This window comes from Drosophila sulfurigaster, chromosome 3 (assembly GCF_023558435.1).
Source record: "Drosophila sulfurigaster albostrigata strain 15112-1811.04 chromosome 3, ASM2355843v2, whole genome shotgun sequence".
Classification (NCBI taxonomy): domain Eukaryota; kingdom Metazoa; phylum Arthropoda; class Insecta; order Diptera; family Drosophilidae; genus Drosophila; species Drosophila sulfurigaster.
The window spans coordinates 17,248,284-17,270,309 of NC_084883.1; the positions used below are offsets into that span (position 1 = coordinate 17,248,284).

At 40.7% G+C, this 22,026-nt stretch overlaps 9 protein-coding genes across 10 annotated transcripts; 6 read left to right on the plus strand and 3 right to left on the minus strand.

The window, feature by feature from the left end:
* Positions 1 to 51: 51 nt before the first annotated feature.
* On the plus strand, positions 52 to 1,071 carry LOC133842999 (charged multivesicular body protein 1b). Its single transcript, XM_062276334.1, has 2 exons — positions 52 to 227; positions 335 to 1,071. The coding sequence occupies exons 1-2, from the start codon at positions 206 to 208 to the stop codon at positions 922 to 924; spliced, it is 612 nt and encodes a 203-aa protein (XP_062132318.1). The 5' UTR covers positions 52 to 205; the 3' UTR covers positions 925 to 1,071.
* Positions 998 to 1,592, minus strand: LOC133843000 (uncharacterized). Its single transcript, XM_062276335.1, has 2 exons — positions 1,452 to 1,592; positions 998 to 1,377 (listed from the first exon to the last, which is right to left on the minus strand). The coding sequence occupies exons 1-2, from the start codon at positions 1,550 to 1,552 to the stop codon at positions 1,077 to 1,079; spliced, it is 402 nt and encodes a 133-aa protein (XP_062132319.1). The 5' UTR covers positions 1,553 to 1,592; the 3' UTR covers positions 998 to 1,076.
* Positions 1,593 to 1,817: 225 nt separating this feature from the next.
* Positions 1,818 to 2,468, plus strand: LOC133842998 (SAGA-associated factor 11 homolog). Its single transcript, XM_062276333.1, has one exon. It carries the CDS (start codon positions 1,818 to 1,820, stop codon positions 2,442 to 2,444), a length of 627 nt encoding a protein of 208 aa, XP_062132317.1. The 3' UTR covers positions 2,445 to 2,468.
* A 1-nt stretch (position 2,469) lies between these two features.
* Positions 2,470 to 4,569, minus strand: LOC133842996 (gram-negative bacteria-binding protein 2-like). The gene is made up of 4 exons (XM_062276331.1): positions 4,431 to 4,569; positions 3,689 to 4,375; positions 2,954 to 3,282; positions 2,470 to 2,755 (listed from the first exon to the last, which is right to left on the minus strand). The coding sequence occupies exons 1-4, from the start codon at positions 4,552 to 4,554 to the stop codon at positions 2,540 to 2,542; spliced, it is 1,356 nt and encodes a 451-aa protein (XP_062132315.1). The 5' UTR covers positions 4,555 to 4,569; the 3' UTR covers positions 2,470 to 2,539.
* Positions 4,570 to 5,121: 552 nt separating this feature from the next.
* On the plus strand, positions 5,122 to 7,207 carry LOC133842994 (gram-negative bacteria-binding protein 2-like). Its single transcript, XM_062276327.1, has 4 exons — positions 5,122 to 5,372; positions 5,533 to 6,246; positions 6,518 to 6,855; positions 6,939 to 7,207. Exons 1-4 carry the CDS (start codon positions 5,228 to 5,230, stop codon positions 7,140 to 7,142), a joined length of 1,401 nt encoding a protein of 466 aa, XP_062132311.1. The 5' UTR covers positions 5,122 to 5,227; the 3' UTR covers positions 7,143 to 7,207.
* A 132-nt stretch (positions 7,208 to 7,339) lies between these two features.
* On the minus strand, positions 7,340 to 10,631 carry LOC133842992 (gram-negative bacteria-binding protein 1). The gene is made up of 4 exons (XM_062276326.1): positions 10,222 to 10,631; positions 9,324 to 10,151; positions 8,935 to 9,251; positions 7,340 to 7,958 (listed from the first exon to the last, which is right to left on the minus strand). Exons 1-4 carry the CDS (start codon positions 10,370 to 10,372, stop codon positions 7,761 to 7,763), a joined length of 1,494 nt encoding a protein of 497 aa, XP_062132310.1. The 5' UTR covers positions 10,373 to 10,631; the 3' UTR covers positions 7,340 to 7,760.
* Positions 10,632 to 11,264: 633 nt separating this feature from the next.
* LOC133842995 (gram-negative bacteria-binding protein 2-like) lies at positions 11,265 to 13,294 on the plus strand. Of its 2 annotated transcripts, none has more exons than XM_062276329.1 (4): positions 11,265 to 11,525; positions 11,581 to 12,321; positions 12,390 to 12,465; positions 12,666 to 12,739. In XM_062276329.1, exons 1-3 carry the CDS (start codon positions 11,387 to 11,389, stop codon positions 12,452 to 12,454), a joined length of 945 nt encoding a protein of 314 aa, XP_062132313.1. In that variant the 5' UTR covers positions 11,265 to 11,386; the 3' UTR covers positions 12,455 to 12,465; positions 12,666 to 12,739. The 2 variants fall into 2 exon arrangements, with proteins under 2 accessions (XP_062132313.1, XP_062132312.1); XM_062276328.1 differs by having other exon boundaries at positions 11,268 to 11,525; positions 12,390 to 12,446; positions 12,666 to 13,294.
* Positions 13,295 to 13,458: 164 nt separating this feature from the next.
* On the plus strand, positions 13,459 to 21,099 carry LOC133843002 (rho GTPase-activating protein gacF). The gene is given in 9 exon segments (XM_062276337.1): positions 13,459 to 13,571; positions 13,834 to 13,939; positions 14,058 to 14,185; positions 16,879 to 16,955; positions 17,435 to 17,888; positions 17,921 to 17,960; positions 17,962 to 19,927; positions 19,977 to 20,138; positions 20,218 to 21,099. Coding segments are annotated over 8 exon segments (3,078 nt in total). The 5' UTR covers positions 13,459 to 13,571; positions 13,834 to 13,892; the 3' UTR covers positions 20,422 to 21,099.
* On the plus strand, positions 14,818 to 16,880 carry LOC133842989 (uncharacterized). Its single transcript, XM_062276321.1, has one exon. The coding sequence runs from the start codon at positions 14,905 to 14,907 to the stop codon at positions 16,729 to 16,731; it is 1,827 nt and encodes a 608-aa protein (XP_062132305.1). The 5' UTR covers positions 14,818 to 14,904; the 3' UTR covers positions 16,732 to 16,880.
* Positions 21,100 to 22,026: the final 927 nt, after the last annotated feature.

The window sequence follows — 22,026 nt, forward strand, 5'->3', positions numbered from 1 at the left end:
ATCATCGAAATGACGATATTTTTATTTATCGATATATGTATCTCAAAAGAAAACAGCTGAGTGGACAAACACAAAAGTGATTCATACCCTTTAGGAAAAAACGCAGTAAAATTGATAAAGAAAGAACCGAGCTAATTTCTTTAGCCGAGCCAAACATTATTTGTCATTTCAATTCGTAGTAAAAAGCTTCAAACTGGGTAACGACATGTCTACATCTTCAATGGAGAGTGAGTATGGGACGATGACGCCATTTCGCAGACGCCCACCAATACAATAATAGATTCTTGCAATAAATACGCTACTAACACAATTCATTCATCCATTTATTCAATAGAGCATCTATTCAACCTAAAGTTTGCTGTAAAGGAACTGGAGCGCAACTCGAAAAAATGCGAAAAAGAAGAGAAGCTGGAGAAGGCCAAGGCCAAGAAGGCCATACAAAAGGGCAACATGGATGTGGCACGCATTCATGCCGAGAATGCCATACGTCAAAAGAATCAGGCTGTCAATTACCTACGGATGAGTGCTCGTGTTGATGCCGTCGCAAGTCGTGTGCAGTCTGCGCTAACCACACGCAAGGTGACGGGCTCCATGGCTGGTGTGGTTAAGGCTATGGATGCAGCCATGAAGGGCATGAATCTAGAGAAAATCTCATCGCTCATGGAGAAATTCGAATCGCAGTTCGAGGACCTGGATGTGCAGAGCTCGGTAATGGAAGGTACCATGTCAGACACAGTGACCACATCCGTGCCGCAAGGCGATGTCGACAATCTCTTGCAGCAGGTCGCCGACGAGGCTGGTCTAGAACTGAACATGGAGCTGCCCAGTGGTGTGCAGAGCACGACCATTGGTGCTTCCACACAAGTGTCGCAGGAGCAGGACGAGTTGACACAGCGTCTGGCACGTCTGCGTCAGGCCGAATAGGTGTGAAGGTGCAGCTACAAATTATACTCTTACACAACAACATCTCCATCTAAGATTACCCAATGCCGTTGAATTTCTTTGTTTTAGCTTTATATAAGTAAATTCTAAAAAAATAAAATACATGTAATTAAACTACAGCGAAAATAATGCGATCAAGTGAACAATTGTTGTTGTGGCATCACAGTTGCATTCGCATCTGTTGATTGCTTCTTTGCGCGTTGTTTTCTGGGCTTACGCCCCACCATTTGCTGTGCTTCACCTTCGTGAGTTCCATCTGCATTTGTTTGTTTGTTCTTTGGCTTTGGTCCGCGGCGTTTTTGTTCGGGTTTGCCTTTAGGTTGAGGGGGCACCATTGGCACTGACCGCCAATTGTCACCATGCTTGTCTAGCCGTCTCTTTAACAACTCCACATCGTATGTTCTTCGTCGCAGTATTTTCTTTATGCCATTTACTCTGTAATTAATCAACGGAATTCATTTAGCGTGTGGACTCCAAATGTTCTTAATTTAAAATTCAAGCATACACACCTCATCACACTTCTTTCATTTTCCGCCTGTATTTGTTGGCATCTATTGTACATTTTCTCTACCAGCAACTTATATTGTTGTGTTTTTTTTAGAAGCGTCATCTCAATTTAATTTTTAGGAAAGAAAAACTGAATATTTGGTAAAATCTTGTAATCATTTATGTGGTTAGTGTGACCGCCCATAAGTTGCGTAAAAATACCAAATACTCAATGCAGCGGGCGAAATTATAGCAATGGATTTTTTCGCAAACGGCCACTAATCTCACTGTCAACATCAACCGGCTGCACTTTTATTGAGAAATACAAATCAACCAAATAAAAAGCCGAGCTCCAGGCCATTAAATTAACTATCAATAATAAATGTAAGATGGCGAATTCAAATCAAATGCAACCATTGGGAACAACAACAACATCAGCAGCGACAGCAGCTCAAGTGCCGATAACAGCCGCAGCGATTACAAGCAATTTCCAGGAGCTAATCAAGGAACCCAAAGGACTTGACGAGGCAGCCAATTATTTGTATCAAACACTTGTGGACGATGCGGTGGCCGGCATATTCATCGAGACACATCATTTGCGCAAAACAAACAATTTGACGGCGCTTGATGGTGTCGGCGAGGAGAATGCGGAATCAACGTATAGAATCTGCGAGATGCCAAATTTGGATATCTTTGGCATATCGACGGCAAAGAAACCAATGGACTGCACCTGCCCCAATTGTGATAGATTAGTGGCTGCGGCCAGATTTGCACCGCATCTGGAGAAATGTATGGGCATGGGACGCAACTCATCGCGCATTGCCAGCCGACGATTGGCCACCAAAGAGGGCACCAGCGCCAGTTCCAGCTCATCATCAACGTATTTACAATCGGGGAATGCAGGTGGCACGGATGACGAGGACGATGTGGACTGGTCATCCGATAAGCGTAAGAAGAAATCCACACAAAACTCTCGCAACAATGGTTCGAAAAAAAACAATGGAAAAACATTCTAAATTTTCAAATAAATGTAACTAATAGTATGTGACTCTTTTTTATTTATTTATTGATTAATCTGCACGTGAACACTTATAAAGGTAACTTTAATCATTTACTGCTCATTTGTATCAAGGCTATAAACCTTCACGTAGTCAATTTCCATATATGGTTTTGTCCAGGTATTTTGAGTTTCATTCGTCATGATCGCCTCTACAAATTGAGTGGCCACATTGGGATGATCATTCTTAAAATCTTTCTGATCCGGCAGAATGTAATCATCTGGAAAATTTAAACCGCCACCTGCAGTCAGTCCGAATGCAATTGCTCTCTGAAAGCGGAGAGTTATATTAAATCATGTTTCTTAAATAGCGTAGATTAAATCTTGAAGATTATAAGAGATGGAGTAATCAAACTTTGGTGCAAAAACAATAGTTAGCGTTCTGTTAAGAATATACAAGCGAACGAACATACGATAACTATGCAAGATATGACAAAGATCTGGATACTTGGTTGACCTCCTTCTTACCTCTCTTTCGCTGAGCACATTCAAAATTGTCTCATTTTTTATGGATCCGAAAGTGATGCCATCAATTTTAAATATTAATTTGTCCCTACGCCAAATAATTGTATAGTCGTGAAACTCATAAGCCAAAGGAGTTGCATCCTTATTACGGAAAGAGTGCATGAGCTCGATTATTTCGCCCGATGGATGCATTAGGAAGGCGCTGCCAAAGAGTGTTTCCGCGCCAATTTGATTGTTATTATTATCCTGCAGATTGGGATTCCCCCGAGCATACATACGGATATGAGAACCGAGGTCAATGTTCATATTTTCACGGTCCTGAAGCATTATATCTGAATCGAATAAGGCACATTATATTAATATCCTGATAATACGGATATAAATAAAAGTTACATATGTTTATATGTTCATGTTAATACATATGATAGGAGGAGATTGGAGATTAGCAACACTCCTTATGTTTTGCATGCACTTAAAGGTTGCGTTAAATTGTGACAAAGCATTTGTAGTTCCGTCAAATCTCTGTTTTCTCTCTCTCTCTCTCTCTCTCTCTCTCGATGATAAATAGCATAAATGATAAGTAGCATAGATAAATATCGGATAGCAAAGGTCAAAACATAGATAGACTTTTACTTTTGTCAATAACAGTATTGCACTGTGTGTGTGTATGTATTTCATGCCAGGAATCTTAATGTCGAATATGCCTGACGACTGCTTAACTTTTTAATTTGTACTTACATGGTAGTAACCAGTTACCAAGTGCAAATCGAGCACGGATTTCAACGCGTCCATATTTAAATTTAAACGGATAGCTGTAAACCTTTGCCGAAAATATACTTGGTATTGGTGAAATGATCCGGGTAAATGGTCCGCATTCGTCTTTTTTGTTGTTTTGTTTCATGCTCGTGCAGTCCAACAAGTGTAACTTTTGAAGAGTTGTGCCATTCCACTTAGCTTTCAATAATAAAGTCCCATTTTTAAGCTCACATGTTTCCCTGTCATTCGTATAGACTACTGACTCTTGGAAGGGAACCGCCGAATACCATAGAGTCCGCACCTCATTTTGCCATTGAGACATATTCTCATTGAAGTATTCTTGAAATATGAGCTCTCCTCTACGGTATGTACATGTATAATTTACATATGTTTCCGATAAATTAAATTCGTTCTCCGGGACAGTACGTTGCAGTTTACCATTGCCATCGACACCAATCTTATAATCTAGAGTTTTTTGAATTACTTGATCTTTGGTTTCGAACACACCTAATAGTCGAATCACATCGTTTTCTTTCGGCTCATTGATTACATTTTGAGTAAAGCTTAAGAATTCAGTGTTATTATTATTATTAACCATATATTTGAAGTCAACGGTACAGTGATCGCTGAACTCAACAGCTAAGAATACGGATTTCAGATCACTGTCATCTATGAAAAATTAACTTAAGTTCAAAAGGTAACGAATAGAAACCACACTACTTACTAGGAATTTTAACCGTTATCTCGCTGCCTTTTTTTGTAACCTCCACACGTTCTTTGACGATTTCAAAAGCTCCAATCGATTGAAGCAAATAAATCATAAAAATTAACAAATATCGCTTTCCCATTTTCACTCAAAGGTTATCAAATTGACCTCTAGCTATATTTTTATTCTTAACACATATGCCAAACACTATACAACGATGCTGATGCTTCAGAAGACTGAACAGAAGCGTTGAAAAAGAGTTCAAACATTGAGACCGTATATGGTCATTATATGGATTTTTGAAAACGCAATTTAGAAAAAGTATTTTTTGTATTATAGTATTTTCTGCAGTTCTTGTCAGTATCGCATTAAAATATTTTGAAAATTATATTTCAAATTTTTAAATATGTGTTAAATGATATTTTGCCTTAAATAACATAGTTTGCCCTACTTCATTAACCCAGTAGCTAGAAGCAAGGTGCTCGATATGAAAATATATTTTTTGCGAGTAATTTAATTATGTACATACATACAACGTGGGTCTACAACCAATTTTAATCAATTTTGTAGCAGATTGATCTTTTTATATTTTTTATTCAAAAATCTATTATCTACATGATATTTTAAGAATATTCGGCAGCCTTCGAGAAAGCACACAAAAATGTCGGAAAGTATTTTAATGTTTACGGTTACTCTGGTCACATTGTATGTGATCTCAGTTTTGATTTGAGGCAGGCGCGCGAGTGCTGTCGGTAGTGAAAAGTCGCGCCGTGACAATTGTGTGTCGTCGAACTTGATTACTGATAACCTTTCACATGTACATAAGAAGAATAAAAATGAATTACACTGCGTTATGTTTAGCTGTGTTGTATCTTGGCTGCCTAGTGGCTGCCTTTGACGTGGAAAAGGCGGAAATTAGTGTTGGAATTGTGGAAACCGTCGTTACAATTACACTCCCGGGTATGTTATATATGTAATTTAAATGCACCAAACTTCTCCTTACGGCTTTAACGGCCCAACCGAGAGCATACGCAGCTCTTTTATTCCTGTTCTCGTTGTGGCAGGTAAACAAGATTTACATTTAGGCGTTTTTAATCATTTGTACTATTGTCTTTCTTAGAAAATCCTGATGTGAAGTCCGCGTTCTTTTCTACCGGATTAACGGATGAATGCGCCGCAGGATACATCTTTCTCCAAAGCATTAATGAAAACAAAACCATGGGCTATAAGCATGATCTGAAGCAAAAACTAAATAGCAATGATTTATTGCGAATTTCTGCTGTGTTTGAAACACAAGATCAAGTAATGTCGCATACCTTTAACTTTCAAATTGATTCCAATGGCCAGGGTGTAAAACAGAATACGTCAGTAGCATCAAACCCTTTTTGTAGTAGCATCAAACCTATTGTGTGGAAGTATCCTCGTGGATGCATACCGAGCGAATGGCATTTCGATAATCCTAAGCAATGCAGTAACAAAATAATATTTGAGGAAAAGTTTAATGACGATAAACTACGGAATTGGAATATTTCGTCTTATTCAAACCAGTTAACTGTATATTCCGAATATACAGCGTACGTCCCAGAAAACGTATTCGTTAAGGAAAGACAATTACATTTAAAGGCCACCACCTTACCAATGGGCAAATCATTTCATTTAAAAAAGTGTACTGCAAATAAAAACAACAATGCAACGTGCGGACCTCGGAGATTTGGTTTTGGTACTATAACGCCTCCTTTTTACACCGCTCAAATTCAAAGTATCAATCAAAAATTAAAGTATGGACGATACGAGATTTGCGCCAAGGTAGCAAAAGGAGAATTTTTATTTTCATGTAAGTAAACGCAATTAATGTACATACATCATATCTTAAGAACTGCATTAATTTCAAGTACCAATTTCCACATAAATAAAATCGGCTAATTGGGATTCTTTTTGAATTTAGATTTTGTTGAATGACGAATCAGATTAGAGTACAAGTCTACTAGTTTACATAACCATTATTCATACAACATTATTATTATGGCATATGACGAAGATATTATATATGTATATATAACATAAACGTATTATTCAAACTACCCTGCTTACTACTATCCATCTAGATATTATGTTGCATCCAATCGAGAGACATATTTCGGATGACCCGGCAAAACATATTCGACTCATGTATGTCCGAGGTAGTTCACAGTTGTGGAGCAACGATCTAAGTGACATGGCAGGCAGTACAGTTTTTGGTGGCGCCATGTTTATGCCTTTTAGTGGCGAGCTCCATGAGGTAAAAGAGGGTATGTCATTAAAAACCACTGGTGCACATTACGGGGATGAGTTTCACAATTATACAATGATTTGGCACAAGGACCGCATCATATTTAAAGTCGATGGCACTACATATGGCAAAATAAACGATAAGAAAGTTCTAAGGCAATTGGATGATCCGGCTGTAAGTGGCTTCTCGTTAGCTGACCCAATAATGAATTCATCGATTACAATTAACACAACTCTTTTGAATACTTTCTTTTTCAGTACTATTACCTCGTCTTAGGATTAACTGCAGGGGGACTTCATAATTTCCCAGACCATGAAATTAAACATGGTAGTATACCTAAGTTTAATCCTCCAGGAGCGGAGAAATCGGCTGTGGACTATGTTCAAGATAACCCATGGACACAACCCAAATTAATTATCGATTCTATACGTGTCTTTACCACACATGCAGATGAAGAATAAAACATTTATACTGAGGATTGATAACAGTACACTTTTGCAAATATATCAATATTAAAACTATATTATATTTCCTTTTCTACATAATTGGGAGTTGTCCATATATTACGTAATCAATTTAGAGGAAGAAGCTTGGCAGTTAATTATGTGTTCTTTTTTTTATTTTTTGATGAAGCGGGTCTTTGACAATGTAGTACGTAATCATTTTATACAAATTTGTACATAGTAAGTACTTATTCAAAAAGTGAACACGTCAAATAAAGCCGCTTATAATATGGATGGCCGGCAAAAAGTGCATTTATACTAAGGATGTGAGGACCTTTACATGTTTGATTTGGTCTGTTGAAGATGAGCTCAGCGCGAAAAAATCTTAGATAAAAAAGCCAAGTGCCAATTATATTTAGCATTAAAAATTAGATTCCACATGCTCTAAAAAATCCATAGAATAAAACAAAAAAAAAGGTAGCTCGACCAAAAGATTACTAAACCTTTTTTTTATGATTACGTATTCATTGGGGGGATTACATAAAAAATTTCTTTTTTCAAAAATCAAGAAATATCTGATTACCTTATGTATGGACAGCCCCTTGTATAAATTACAAAATGCTATGCAGACATTCGCTAAATCGCATACACACGAACATAGTCGACCAGCAACTTTGGTTGCTTCCATGATGGAAACCATTTGTCCTGGCTCTGCCAGAAATTCAGTTTCGCCTGGGGATGCTTGTTGAGCCAGGGTTTCTCATAGGTGGCAGTTCTCAGTCTATCAACAAAATCGCCAAATCCGCCAACCGATAAGCCTAGCGAAATGTAAAACTGCAAAGCACAGAACGTTTACATTATATATAAATAATACTTATGGAGTGATTAACAACAAGTGAGAAAGCTACAGTCGAGTGTGCTCGACTGTGAGATACCCGCTACCCATTTTGAATAAAAGCAAACTATTGCGGTAATAATCTCAAAATAAAAAAAATATATGCATGTATTCTCGATCGGGATTTGAACTCGAGCACTACCGACCGGGATTCGAATTCGCACACCACAATTACTATAGTAATTATTGTATATACCATTAAAAAAAAAAAGTTTGTACCCCGAGCGAGCTTGAACCCGAGTACCACAACATGTTCGGCTTGCACTCTATTACCAGAGCCATCGCAGTGCCTCCATGCATACAGATACAAATATAGAGGCGACGTATACGCATACATACAACACATGCATAGAAGGCGTTTTTGCCCATACAAAAGTATTTCTTTAATAACTTAAACAATTTTTATCTGATCGCAACCAAATTTTCAGGAATCACAACTAATATTGTTATTATTGTATACTCGCAGCTCTAGCTTTAATATTACGCTTGTTATTCGATTTTTTTGATTTGCGGGGGCGGAAGGGGGCGTGGCAACAATTTGAAACACACTTGATCTGCGTGCAAACATAACAAATGCTGTCGAAAAATTAGAACTCTATCTCTTATAGTCTCTGAGATCCAGTGTTTCATACGGACGGACGGACAGACACACAGACGGACATGGCTAGATCGTCTGGGCTGTTGATGTTGATCAAGAATATATATACTTTATAGGATCGGAGATGCCTCTTTCTACCTGTTACTTACATTTTCTGCCGGCAAAAAGTTATAATACCCTTCTAGCCTATGGGTAGCGGGTATAAAAATATAAAAATATTTCATTTCATATTGCATACACACCCATGAAATAAAAAATTAAAAAAAATCCCCTATGAACGGGTTTATTTTAACTGAAAGGGTATTTTTTTCGCTTACCATGCGATCGAATGGAGCCAATGGTGAAGAGCTACGTCGCCAGCTGGGATTTAAACCGGAATCAACGAAATTAGTGAGCTCACCAAACTCGATGCCGTCAACGGTAAATCGTAAACTCTTGCTGCTCCATTCGAGGCCATACACATGAAAGTCATTGCCAAAATGAACACTACGTCGCAATTGCACCATAAAATCCTCACGCTGCGTTGCCTCGACGGACAATACAGGACCCGCAAACAGAGTGCGCCCATCGATTAGTTTTCCATGGGGCAAACGCAACTGATCATTGCCTCGCGCCATGGCGACGCGCAATTGACCTATGATAATCTCAATTATTATTATAGAATGTCATTGATAGATAACAGCAAGACGGGGAGAATGCGACGCACCCGATTCATAGCCAGTTTGGCCATACGATTCCATATATGGCTCCAGCAGCAGCAGTGGTATAAGCCAATCTCCCCTTGGAAGCTGAGCCCGAATCTCTATGCGTCCATATTTGAATTGAAATGACTCTTTGGTGGTAACACGTGGAGCCACAACCGGTGGCAAAATGATTGGCCCACTCGTGACCAGTACACACTCTTTTTGTCGATTGTGAGTGCCCGTGCAGCGCTCGGACAAATCAAGTTGAGCATGGGTTATGGGCAAATCTGGTCGGTAATTGGACCAAAGCGTTGGCTCAATGATCAACTGTCCCTCACGCACTTGGGCCTTGCCATCGTACAATACAAACTCGGCATCAATGCTATCCAATGGAGCACGCACCTCGTGTTGCCAGAGACTTTCGTTTAGTTGGTCGAAGTTCTCCTCGAATATCAATTGACCCTTGCAAAGCGCTCTGCCTGATTGTGGTGACAACACTGTCTCGCTCCCCTCGTCACACGGCTCCGATTGTGAGCCTACGCTGCTTGATTGCTCCCTCGTCATATGATCGATTTCAGAGACGACTCTCGCGCAACCCCGTGGCAAATAATTGCCAGGCAATTCGCAAGCATCCAACGGCTTACCCTGATCCCGATACATGGCAGTGCCGTGCTGTACATTTGTCCACAAAAAAAGCGTGTCATACGCAGCCAGCGTTCCCTTCACGAAATCATATTGCCAGCGTCCATTGTGCGGCTCATGAACTTGACCGCTATAGTCACCTTGTTCGAATCCCGTGAAATTGCGATTGCGATTTACATTGAATGCCACACTCTTGACTCCACTCTCATCTGCAAAAGCCATGTATAGAAAAAAATGATGCGTCGTTGTATTAATTGAGAATCATCAAAGGTTATTTACCCGGTATGGAAACACGAAAGCCTCTGGCCAATGGCTCCACTGTAACAGGAGGCACCTTATAGCAATAAGTACCGATAATACTATTAATCAGTATCAATAGTAGCGGAAGAAGATGCACTTGATGCTTCCGTAATCCTAAAGCGGCACTCATTGCTTTAACACTGACAAAGCTTTTAGCATAAGAACTGCTCTGGACCGGTTTCAGCAAAGTTCTGTGATTTCTGTTGTTGTTGCTGCGTCTCAATCTGATTGCACTTATCAGCAAGGTATCGAGTTATTTGTTTAATCATCGTTAATTAATTAAATGTACTAAAGTAATTACTTTTAATCAATTCAATTTAATCAATTATCAAATAAATTTTGTATGCGCACTTATTCTTTTAACGTTCACTTTTCTAACGGCGTTAGCAGATTTGCGATTGATTTAAGCCGACGCTTATCGAATGTTATCGATTTTCATTTTAATCATTGCTGTATATAATATTTGCACTCTCTATTTTATATAAATTATTACCTAAAGCATTTCTTTAATTAATTTATTTAATCAAACTTAATTTTGTATTTCACTCTACAAATTTAAAATCAATAATTGCGTTTTGTTTGATATTTTTATTCCTTTAAACATATTTCAATTTGTATCTTTCGAATCTAATGATGGCTTTATTAGACCCGATTAGTTTTCTTAACTTTTTTTTTTTTGATTTCTTCAACTTTTCCGCGTGCATACAAGGAGCCCAAAATTTCGGAAAATTTAAATTTATCGACAACTACTCGTGCTCTTCCCTCCCTGGTATCATCATAAGCACAAATCGATAATTAACCGCTGCAGACTGCCGATAAGCCAATATGAAAGATGCAAAACATTAACAAGTTTTAAAATTATAAATTAAATAAAATAAAAAATTAAATTTAGTTCAAAATAGAAAAGAAATTTCGTAGTTTTTTTTAACACAATTATATATGTAACGAGACATATTGCAAGCGAAGCAGATCGGATAGCTAAATAAAGCTTTCACCGAGCTTTAAGCTTCCCATGAATGCAACTCGACAGGTTTGCAACAGTTGAGGCGCCAATTTACCCAGAACTACAACAACTAAGTGCAGTCGGAAATCTTAAGAGAATCGTGTAATACATTAATACTATTATAATAAATACAACTGCGCAATGTACTGGAAAATGTGGCTTGGCTCCTTAAGTGTAGGCCTGATGGCTCTTTCGATTTGTCCACAATGTGCTGCATACATAATACCAAACGTGGATCTGGTACTATTAAATGAACTGGGCTTCGAAGTCTCCATACCAGGTGAGTGGGCGTGGCTAGCCAAGGTCAATAAGATGACATGCATGTATTCATCTAGACGAACCGGGCATGCAACGTGTCTTCTACATGCTGCAAGTGGACGACATTTGTCCGGCATTGATGGACTACATCACCGAAGTCAGCAATGGCAGTTGGGTGACAAGACAGAAGACCGTACTGCACAACAACGATAAGCTGCAGATATCGGTCCTGGTGCAATACAACGACGTCATCTACGAGAAGAGCGAGACGCGCGTCATACTCAATGACCGCTTGCTGTCCACTCGACACAGCATCTCGCGCAGCATAGATCAGCTTATTGGACAAGAGCAGTGCCAAGCGATTGTCGCCGCGGATCAATCGTCGTGCAAGCCATCACAGAGCATTGTTGCCAATCAACAAAGCATCTGCCAGGGTGAACTGTTGTTCGAGGATAACTTTGATGGGAGCCAGTTGAATGTCAGTGTTTGGACACACGATGTGCGACAGCGGATGTATCATGCCGATGAGGAGCTGGTAGCGTTTGATAATGCTACACGGAACTCGTACGTAAAGGATGGACGTCTCTACATTGTGCCCACAGTCGCAACTGACGTCACAACGGGCGCCTTTCGTTTGGGCGATCGTTGTACGGCTGTGGACACTCCGGATGTGGAGTGCAATATTGCGCAGGGCAGCTTTTATAAGATTAAACCACCAGTTTATTCGGCACAGTTACATACGCGCCATTCCTTTAGTTTTAAATATGGTAAAGTTGTAGTGCGTGCCAAGCTTCCAAAAGGGGATTGGCTATTTCCATGCAAGTATTATTAGCTTTAAATGATAAAATCTTTATTCATTTATTAATTTTTGATTGACCTTTCACAGATATTATGCTGCAGCCAGTTTCTACGCATGCGGAAACGCATTATGCCAGTCAATTGCGTAAGTAGCGGAAGTAACGGTCAGTTCTATTATAAATAATCGATTGCACTTCAATATTACGATAACAATTTGAAATACCCTATAGCAGGGTCACAATCGGGCAGTATAATACTTTTTGGTATATTTTTGAGATTATGTTTTGCAAACACATTTAAACGGTCATTTGTCGTTTGTTATAAAATAGTTACGATATATTTGCTTAATTTATAATTATTTCAGGCATTGCACAGGCTCGTGGTAATGCTCACTTGCGCAGCAATAAACAGGAAGATATCTCGGGCAATCGTTTATATGGCGGTATGATTGTTTGGCAGCATGGAACTGCGCTTGAATTCCTGTCGAATCATTTGAGTAAAACGCATTATGGTGATGAATTTCACAACTATACAATGATCTGGCAACGTGATAAGCTGACACTTATGGTCGACGACGAAATCTATGGAGAACTTTATGATGGATTGCCCTTTTTTAACGAGAGAAGTTTTATTATTTTTGGCGTTACCGTTGGGGGCTTTCTTAACTTTGATGACAGCTTACTTCCTAAAGATGTTAAACCCTACAAAAATCGAGAGCCGCGTGCTGCGCTTTCATTTTGGCAACGTCGTGACGCCTGGGCGTCTACTTGGAGTAAACTCAGCGCAATGATAATCGATTATGTGCGCGTTTTTGCGGAGTAGAAAATAAAACTAGGTGACTGTAGCTTAAATTTGTAATAGATTCTACATATGTACATTTGTTATATGATTTTGATTATTTATTTTCTCGAAATCTGTTTCGCAAAAAACAAATCATGTACAAGTTATGCAAATAAAAACAAAGTCGATTTAAGATTTTTTTGTAATTATTCGAAATAAACACCAAACAAAAATGCTAACAAATTTTTTGATTTTGCATTTTTTCAAACTTTTGAAAATGTAGAAATATTCGATAATATCATTTACATTTGGTGGAAAAACATCGATGTTTGGCACAGAAAATCGATATTTTACAAAAATGTGCAAAATATCGATGCCTTGATAGAGCCATCGATGTCTCTCCATCTCTACTTTGTAGTTGCTTCGTTAAAGAATGTCCGTACGCTGCGCTGCTGTGGTGGTGCTGTCGTCTTATTTATTTATAAAAACGGTGAATAATATAATGCACAAGTGTGTTCGGCAACTGAACAAAAATACGCTTTTGCCACATTGCATAATTTGCAATTGATAAGTGCGAATGTAAACAAATAACGCTAAAAGTATCGTACGCTGGTTCGTTCGTTGATTTGTTTTTGTTCGCTTCGTTGTGTGAAGCTGACTATAGCAAAGGAATTTTCTCTATGTGCACCCTCCAAACAAAGTCAGAAAGTGAATATTTGTTTTGGTTTTTTCGTTTTATTTATTGCTTACAGCGCTTCCCTCAGTGAAGGCAATTGATTTAGTTTAAGCATAAAGAACAAAACAGTAGGACATGGATATTTTGGATATTGATGAAGCACTAAAGGATGATTCATACATGTAAGTGACGTCCACATTTGCATTTCCGATTTTCGTTGTTTCTGGCTCGATTGCTAAAAATACTTATGGCATCTGTGTGTTTGTTTCTCCCTATTTCTACTCAAAAAAAAACTGGCAGATTTCTGGCAGATAAAACGCACGATGATATCTCAAACATACTTCAGCAGTGGAAAACAAATAATCAACAGCAGCCGCAGTCGTCGTTGCAGTTTCAGCCGCATTTACACTACAACAACCATGAACAAGGTACGTACATACATCAAACATGTATGTCATACATCACACACACAAACACATACATATGTGCATATGTAAGTGCAGAGCATGCTGTGTGCATTTGGCGCTTTCTAAAAGCAGATTCGTCGTATGTGGGTTAAACAACTGGCGGCAACGACGTTGACAATGCTCTTGTGATATTTGTATGTACAATACATGTGTGTGGGCTGGCGAGCCGCTTACTTATGGTACTTACGTTACCCCATTACCAATCAATGGTCGGTGGATTGGTCACCAATCGCCCGCTTTTGCCATATTTGGCCAATGTGTTGTTATTGTCGACAAATAATTAATCAGCCAGCACCAAAGTCAAGAGTTTTTGTGCGTGGTGTGTCTGGCGACAACGGAAAAACTCGCTATGCAAATGTGTCTGATTTAGCTGCATAATAAACACATTTGTTTTCTAAAGCAGTTAAAACTATTCATGTTTATTCTTTCTATATGCGTTCGAATCGAAATCTCAACTAATCGACTTGAACTGTAATTGTAAATTCGATTATTATCAATACCATTTGAATGTCGAAAAATGTAAGAAGCTCGCTCATAACTATCGATTATGTTAGCACTCAACTAATCGAAGCGAACGCAATTAGTCAACACTGTTTCATTGGAAAAGCTGAAGCAACGGTTCACTTTAGTAACTGTAAATTGTAGTGCAAAGTAAATAGCAATAAAATTGCGAGGATACAATGAATAATAATCGTAGGTCCAAGGAAAACTCCAATGGGCAATTATTGCATTGCAATGCAATGAAGTACCGCACACCAGTAAATGTATTGAAAGCAAGTCAAGCCGGACTGGGCAAAGAAGCCTTCAAAAGCTACGTCAACATGTGGTTGGGCGATTTGACGGCCGATCATCTGGGCAGCGTGCTCGATTGGCATGTGTCGGAGCACGAATCGAGCTGTTCGAGCACAACGGCCAGTGTGACCGGCTGGTACACAGTGTGCATCTCCAACTGTCGCAATCTCACAAATGATTCTATTTTGCTGGCCATCAAATACGCAATGTTGCCGGTGCCCGTTCAAATGTTCGATTTCAAGCGTATCGGTGTCCATGGAGATTGTGGCCACTTTCTGGTGGACAACAAGTTGCTGGCCAATCGCTTGATGCGACTGCGCGACAAGGTGATAGTGCTGTATACCACACAGAACATTAACATCCATGTGCAGTTGGGCATTTCGGAATTGTTCAGTGAGCTGCCACTCGATGCTCCATGGCTGCAGGCCATGCGAGATGCGTTGCGTGCCCGCTACGATGCGTCATGTAGTGCTCTATACTTGACACGTTTCCATGCCGCCGCCGAGTTGAAAACACATTTCTGTGCCCTACATCTAAAGCCGATGCTGCAGCAGCTCCTACTGTTGATTGCCGAGGAGTTTCCTCAGTTGCGTGTGCTGCAGCTGCGCGACAATTTTATCTGCTCGCTGAGTGCCTTCGACACGTTTCCCCGCAACCGTTTGACACAGCTACAAGTGCTGGATGTGAGCATCAATCAGATTCAGGGACTGATGGAGCTGAAGAATCTACGCAATATGCCGCTGCAGACGTTGGACATAACGGGCAATCCGCTGGCCAAGAGTGAGCTGCAGCAATTGCGCAAACTGCTGCCGGAGGTGGCGTACATTCATTGCAATCCCAGTGTGCACGAGATGAAGCCCAAATTGGACAACATTCAGCGACCGCTTGCCGAGCGCTATTGCGGCGCCAATAGCAATGGACGCAACTTTTGTCTGCAATTCGCCAACGGTTACTATGCCATGTTCAATGGCAAGGAGCGCCGCGAGAAACTGGAGCATTACTATGCCGCTAATGCCGTGCTAACATTGTCGTTGCCGAAGCTACGTGGAAGTAATCAGCAGCCAGGCGCCGCTTGCGACAAGTTGTACTATGGACGCAAGACAACGGTGAAGGCGATCTGTGCGCTGCCCGAGCTGCACATCGATGTGAAGGCTGCCCAATTCTATGTGTATGTGTTTACGCAGGAGAAACGCATCTTTGCCATGAGCGGTTGCCACAAAGAGCGCACTCACAATTCCGACTGGCAGTTGGGCAACTATATGCGTGTCTTTGTTCTGCAACCGGCAGGAGCTCAGGGCAATCATTGGAGCATAGTTCGCGACAGTCTGCGATTGCGTGGTCTCATTAAAGATAATGATGGGAGCCCAACAACGGAAGTTCTCATGGAAAAGCAAATGGAGAGCCTGAACAACTTATTGCCCAAGTTGAATTTGGAGACCGAGATATCAATGACTGTGGATGATGAGCAGATGCCGGCACTGGTGCCGCTGAAGCAACCTGCAAGCATCTCGGTAGAAAGATTAATGCCAAAGCTGGTGCCGCTGAAGCAGCCTGAAGTGCAACCTCCAAGTATCTCATCCAAAGCAATTCCGCAGGCTGTAAGCGTGACGATGGCCAGAAGCACCTTGGAGAGTGAACTGGATGACACTCTGCCTCTTTCCGATGATGAGATGCTGTTGACCATCAATGAGGATGATCTGCTCGATGATTTCTAAAAGCAGCTCGCCAGCAGCACACACAACCACATCCAAACACACACACATTTAAACCACAAACAGTATTGAAGAAGACTGTCATTTATTTTTTCATTTTTGTTTTTTTAATAATCAATTAATATAAATCATTCGTATTCGTTTATGAAGCCTACAAACACAATTCGAAGACCTTCACCAGACCAAAGCGCAGATCACAGGCGGCAACAAATCTGGAGACACAATTCGTGAGTAAAAAATGTTATTGATTTTGTTGTACATTGCTGTTTTTGACAATTGGTTGCCATATGAATATGTTGAATTCATTTAAAGGCTAAGATATATCGTGAATATTGGGAGGAGATATCGCCATTGTGCAGAAAAGCAGCCTACACAAACTTATTTTGATAGTTCAGAGTTTTTAATTAGTCACAATTAAAGCCAATTTATCATTACAATTGTTTTCTTTTATTGATTTAGCTTTAGCTTTGCAAGCTTTAGCTTTTTTGTTTAAACTTTGAAAAATCTACTATTGTGGGTTGAAATGTCTTTAGCAATTATTTCAATTTATAGGTTTCAAATATAGTTTGATGGTCTCTAAACTACTTTTACTGAGACAAGTAAAATGTTTCAACAGTTTTGATGGTTTTAAGCAAAGACAGCAATGTAAACATAGAATTAATATATCAATTGGAATCAAATATTAATCTGAATTCCTTGTTTACAGAATGCAACAACATCAGGCATGCTTAGCTTGGAGATTGGCGGCCTTGTTACGACGATGCACAAATCGTTTCTGCAGGACACATCGCCGCCGTCATCCATCTGTTCATCGATGAACAACGAGCACATGAACAACTCGCTCATCACTTCCGCTGACTTTACCAATCTCAATTTTCTGCAATCGACCAACAGTTTGGATCCCAACGAGGAGACAACAGAGGCGTCAACGCAACTCAATCTAACGACGACCACAACGCTGACCAATGAGGCTGATGTGTATACGTTGAGCGATATGATCCGAGATCGTAAGGCGCTCGAATCGTTGACCATGTCCGGTGACGGCACCTTGATCAAGGACTCGCACATTGGCCAGATCGATGACATATCGCTGACGACTCTGAGCAAAACCGCCTCAGGTTGCAGCACCATGGACAACAGCACCGACAGCGTTTCCACGGGCAACGAACTGCAGTTGCAACAACAGACACAGCACTTGCAGCAGCAGCAACAGTTGCAGTTCCAACAGCAGCAGTTGCGCAGTAGCTTGTTGCTGAGCGAGGATATGATTGGAGACACCACGTTCAGTCTGGTGGACAGCTTAACAACGCCAACGACAGCAGATTCGATGTGCGAACTGGAGGCAAATGCCACATTTAAGAGACCGCAGGCGCTGCCCCTCAATGAGACGCTGTTGCTGGCGGGACGCCAGGTGAACACCACGTATACCGAACTCAGTGACACACCCGAAGCTTCGCGTTGTGAGACGCCCGAGAACGTTGAGAAATCGCTGTCCACGCTGCAAATGGAATCGACGCCGTTGACCACCACAACAGGCTCACGCTTGCAGCTCTACAATCTCAATAAAAATCACAATAATAACAACAATAACAATATCAACCATAATAATAACAATAACAAACAGTTGAGCTATACGCCCAAGCTCAAGGAGCGCGGAGAGATCGATAACATATCGCCCATTGTGAGCCACACGACGCCACAGCGAGGACGACAATTTCAGCCACAACCGCAGTTAAATCACACGTACGAGCAGCCAACGGCCATGCTGAAGGATCTGCAATTGGAGGCGACGACAATGGAGCTGCTGGATCAAATCGAGCAGCCACCTTTGGACGCCACGTACAACATGACCGAGGAGCAGAAGCAAATGCAGTGCATTCTCGATCTGGCTGAGGCGGAAGTGGAGATGTTAGCACAGCAGGGCGATGAGGAACAGTTTGAGAACATGCTCGCAGAGCTGGGCAAAATGAATTCACTGAATGCGGAGCAGATTAAAATGCAGAAATCGTTGGACAGCATTAAGCGGCGCTTCAACAGAGACGAGGAGCAGCATCAACCGTCGCAGCAACAGCTGCATCATAATCATCATCATCATCATGCCACGCACACTGAAGCGCTGTTGGAGGAGGATCATGTGCAGCATGTGACGCCGCCGTCAATGCATCAGACACAGCTTCTGAGTCACAGTCACAACCAGAGCCAGTCGAGCGCTAGCGGCAGCGGTGAGCGATTGCTTAGTCGACGCAGTCGTCTTTACGATGACGTCAATCTGAGCGCCATGCATGACAGCAACGTCAGCGGCGGCAGCAGTTGCAATTCCACCTCCTTCATTGTGCATCGTCGGGACGATGAAACGGCGGCAAATACATCGGAGGCCTGCACGCCGCTGCAGGAATCAGAAGAGCCAGAGGCCGAACAGCAGCTGGAAAAGGAGCAGGAGCAATCTGCTGTTGCTGTTGAGACTGAAGCGTCCAGCTATAAGCTGACCGAGCGACGGGAGCGAGATCGTGAGCGTTTCAAGACCATCAAGATAACGAAGGAAATGCGTGCACGCGACGAGCAGCTGGACAACCACATTGTAGTGCCTTGTATAGACGACGAAGAGACGCTGGAACCGCCGCAAATGGTGATGCCGGAGCCAGTTGAGCAGCATCGTCAGACATCTCCACCAGGCCGACTTTCGCGACGCGATCAGTCTGCCATTGGTGAGAGCAGCAGCTCCTCCTCCTCCGTCAGCGCCAGCAACAACTATTTGACCTACAAGAAGCCCAAGGAGAAGTCGCTGCTCATGCGGCAACGACAGCAGCAGCAGCAGATGACTGAGACTCCAGCAAACGAATCTTCCAGCCAAGGCGCACGATCGCTTTCCCGACCACGCTACATTAGTGGACTACAAAAGTTCACAACGGTCAGCAAGGCGACTTCAGCGGGTGCAGGATTAAATGGCCCCACAATGGGAGCAACTGGAGCTGGAGCAACGAGCGCAGCGACGACGGGCGCAACACCGGGGGAGCTCAAGAGTCCCATGGGCATTAAATCCAAGTCGTTCCACAACTTGTCCTCCAACATTAGCGGTATCGTTGGACCCGGTGCAGCGTCTCTAGCACCTCGTCCCAGTTTAGGTGGCGCACTGCGACGGCCCGGCGTTCAAAGCCAGAACCGACTGATGAGCGGTCCGAGGGCAGCGCAGCAGCAAGAGGTGAGTTTGATGTTAATTAACATTCGAAATCTAAATCAATCATGCACAGCAGGATGACACATCTGTATTCAAAATGCCGAAACTGGTGAGCGGATTGCGTGCGCCGTCAACGGCGGGAGCAAAGCGAGCAGTGGGCAATGGACTGGCGCGTCCTTCTTCCGGTTATTATAGTCTGAGCATGCGAGCAGCAGGAGAATCTGAGACACCCGAGGTTAGTGGTGGAGTTTAAAATACTTGGAGCGCCAATTCAAAATTCATTAAAACGAATTTACTCTTCGTGTTCTTTGCAGAGCCTCTCGTCGGCATCGTCGCGTGGCAGTCTGTATGGTAAGGAGACCAAGCTAAATCAGAACTTCGACACGCAGGTGCTAAGCTCGAAGCTGACACAGGTGACAACCGGAGCAACGGGCATACCAAAGCCATCAGGATTGAGGCCACCGACACAAGTGAAACGCAGCGGCTTGCCGCGTCCTTCCAGCATTGTGAGGCGTTGATCACAAGTACATCAAAAAGCTGCTAAAACAAGACAACAATTGACAAATTAAACTAAAGGAAAAGAAACGCCCGCCCCACAGTGAACAAACAATAGAACTTATTGAAAACTTGTTACTAAACTTCTCAAATTGTTTATAATTTCTGTCACAATTTCAATTTCTGTTTTGTGCTCTCTCTTCTTTTGTGTAGTAGTCTCCTAGATTTATTGTCGCTCTGTCTGTTGATTTAGACAATAGCATTTATGTTAAACATTAAACTATTTTTGCATTTAGTTAACAACAAAACAACAACAACAACCACAAGACACACTTTGCCTTAAACGAAAGAAATGATCCATGTTAAAATGCATTGTAATAATTAAAATAATAATAACTGATATCTGATAACCGTAATAATTGGATGAGAACAATTGGTGTATATTTTTGTAAAACATGCCAAGTAGCAGAAAACAAAACGAAATTCTATAAACGTTATTTGTTGTGGTTACAGGAAAGTGCTGCATATGTAAGCGAATCGAATAAATAATAATATTAATATTACTAGTATATATACGAAATCATTATTAATATAAGCAACTGCTCAGTGGCTCGACCACAGGAAACCAAACTACTATATCTGATAAAAACACACTATTATGTATTATGATAAGTCTCCTAACTATAAAACAAAGAAAGAAACACAAAAAGAGAATGTTACAAATTCGAAATACAGATCAGATCAGAATAGAACAGTACAACAATAACAGCAATATTCAGTGTACTGTACTCTTGTCTATTAACTATAACTATACACCTATATCAAAATTGTTATATGGATTTTGCTATATAGTTATTAAAAAGAAAAAGGTCACCTAACTCTCGTCGTCTGGTGCATTGTATTACTGTGCTATAATAAATATTATCTATCCCACATATGTAATTTAGTTTTTTAGTTGCCAAAACAACAAACAAACGAACGAATTTTTCTAAATAAAATATAAAATTGCAAAAATCGGTTACAACTAAATTGGTTTTCGCCTATTCGATAATTGGAACTGTTGCATCATTTAATCATCTCATGCATATCCTACATATTAAGTTAGTTGCATTGCATTAATCCCGCTCTATAATTAAGACATTTATATATTGTTTAATATTCTCCACACGATAATCATTATTACATAGTAGCTTAACCATTTAAATTTGCCTTTATGTAAGCTAAGTCGCCTAACGCCTAATAAATCGTCTCCCGTAAGACAGCTTTAACCCAAGTAGAAATTAATTTTACAACTTTTGTAAACGAATTTATAACACGATTAATGAACATAATTGATTTATTGCTAGCTTTAAGTGCTTCCTCTTCTGGACTATAATAATACTCTTTCGCTCCCAATCTTATTTTACTACTGTAACTTAATTACATATATAGAACGATATGATTTTTTTGTAAGAACCATATGCTGTATCTATCCAAAAACAAAAAAAAGTGGAATCACATTAACTCTAACCGTTCCAGAATTCTCAGACTTGAGTATTTATAAATTGAGCTATAATATTTATTTTCGAAAATAAATATTCTTTTTGAGTGAATTTTGAACAAGTAAATAAAAATAATATAAACCATGA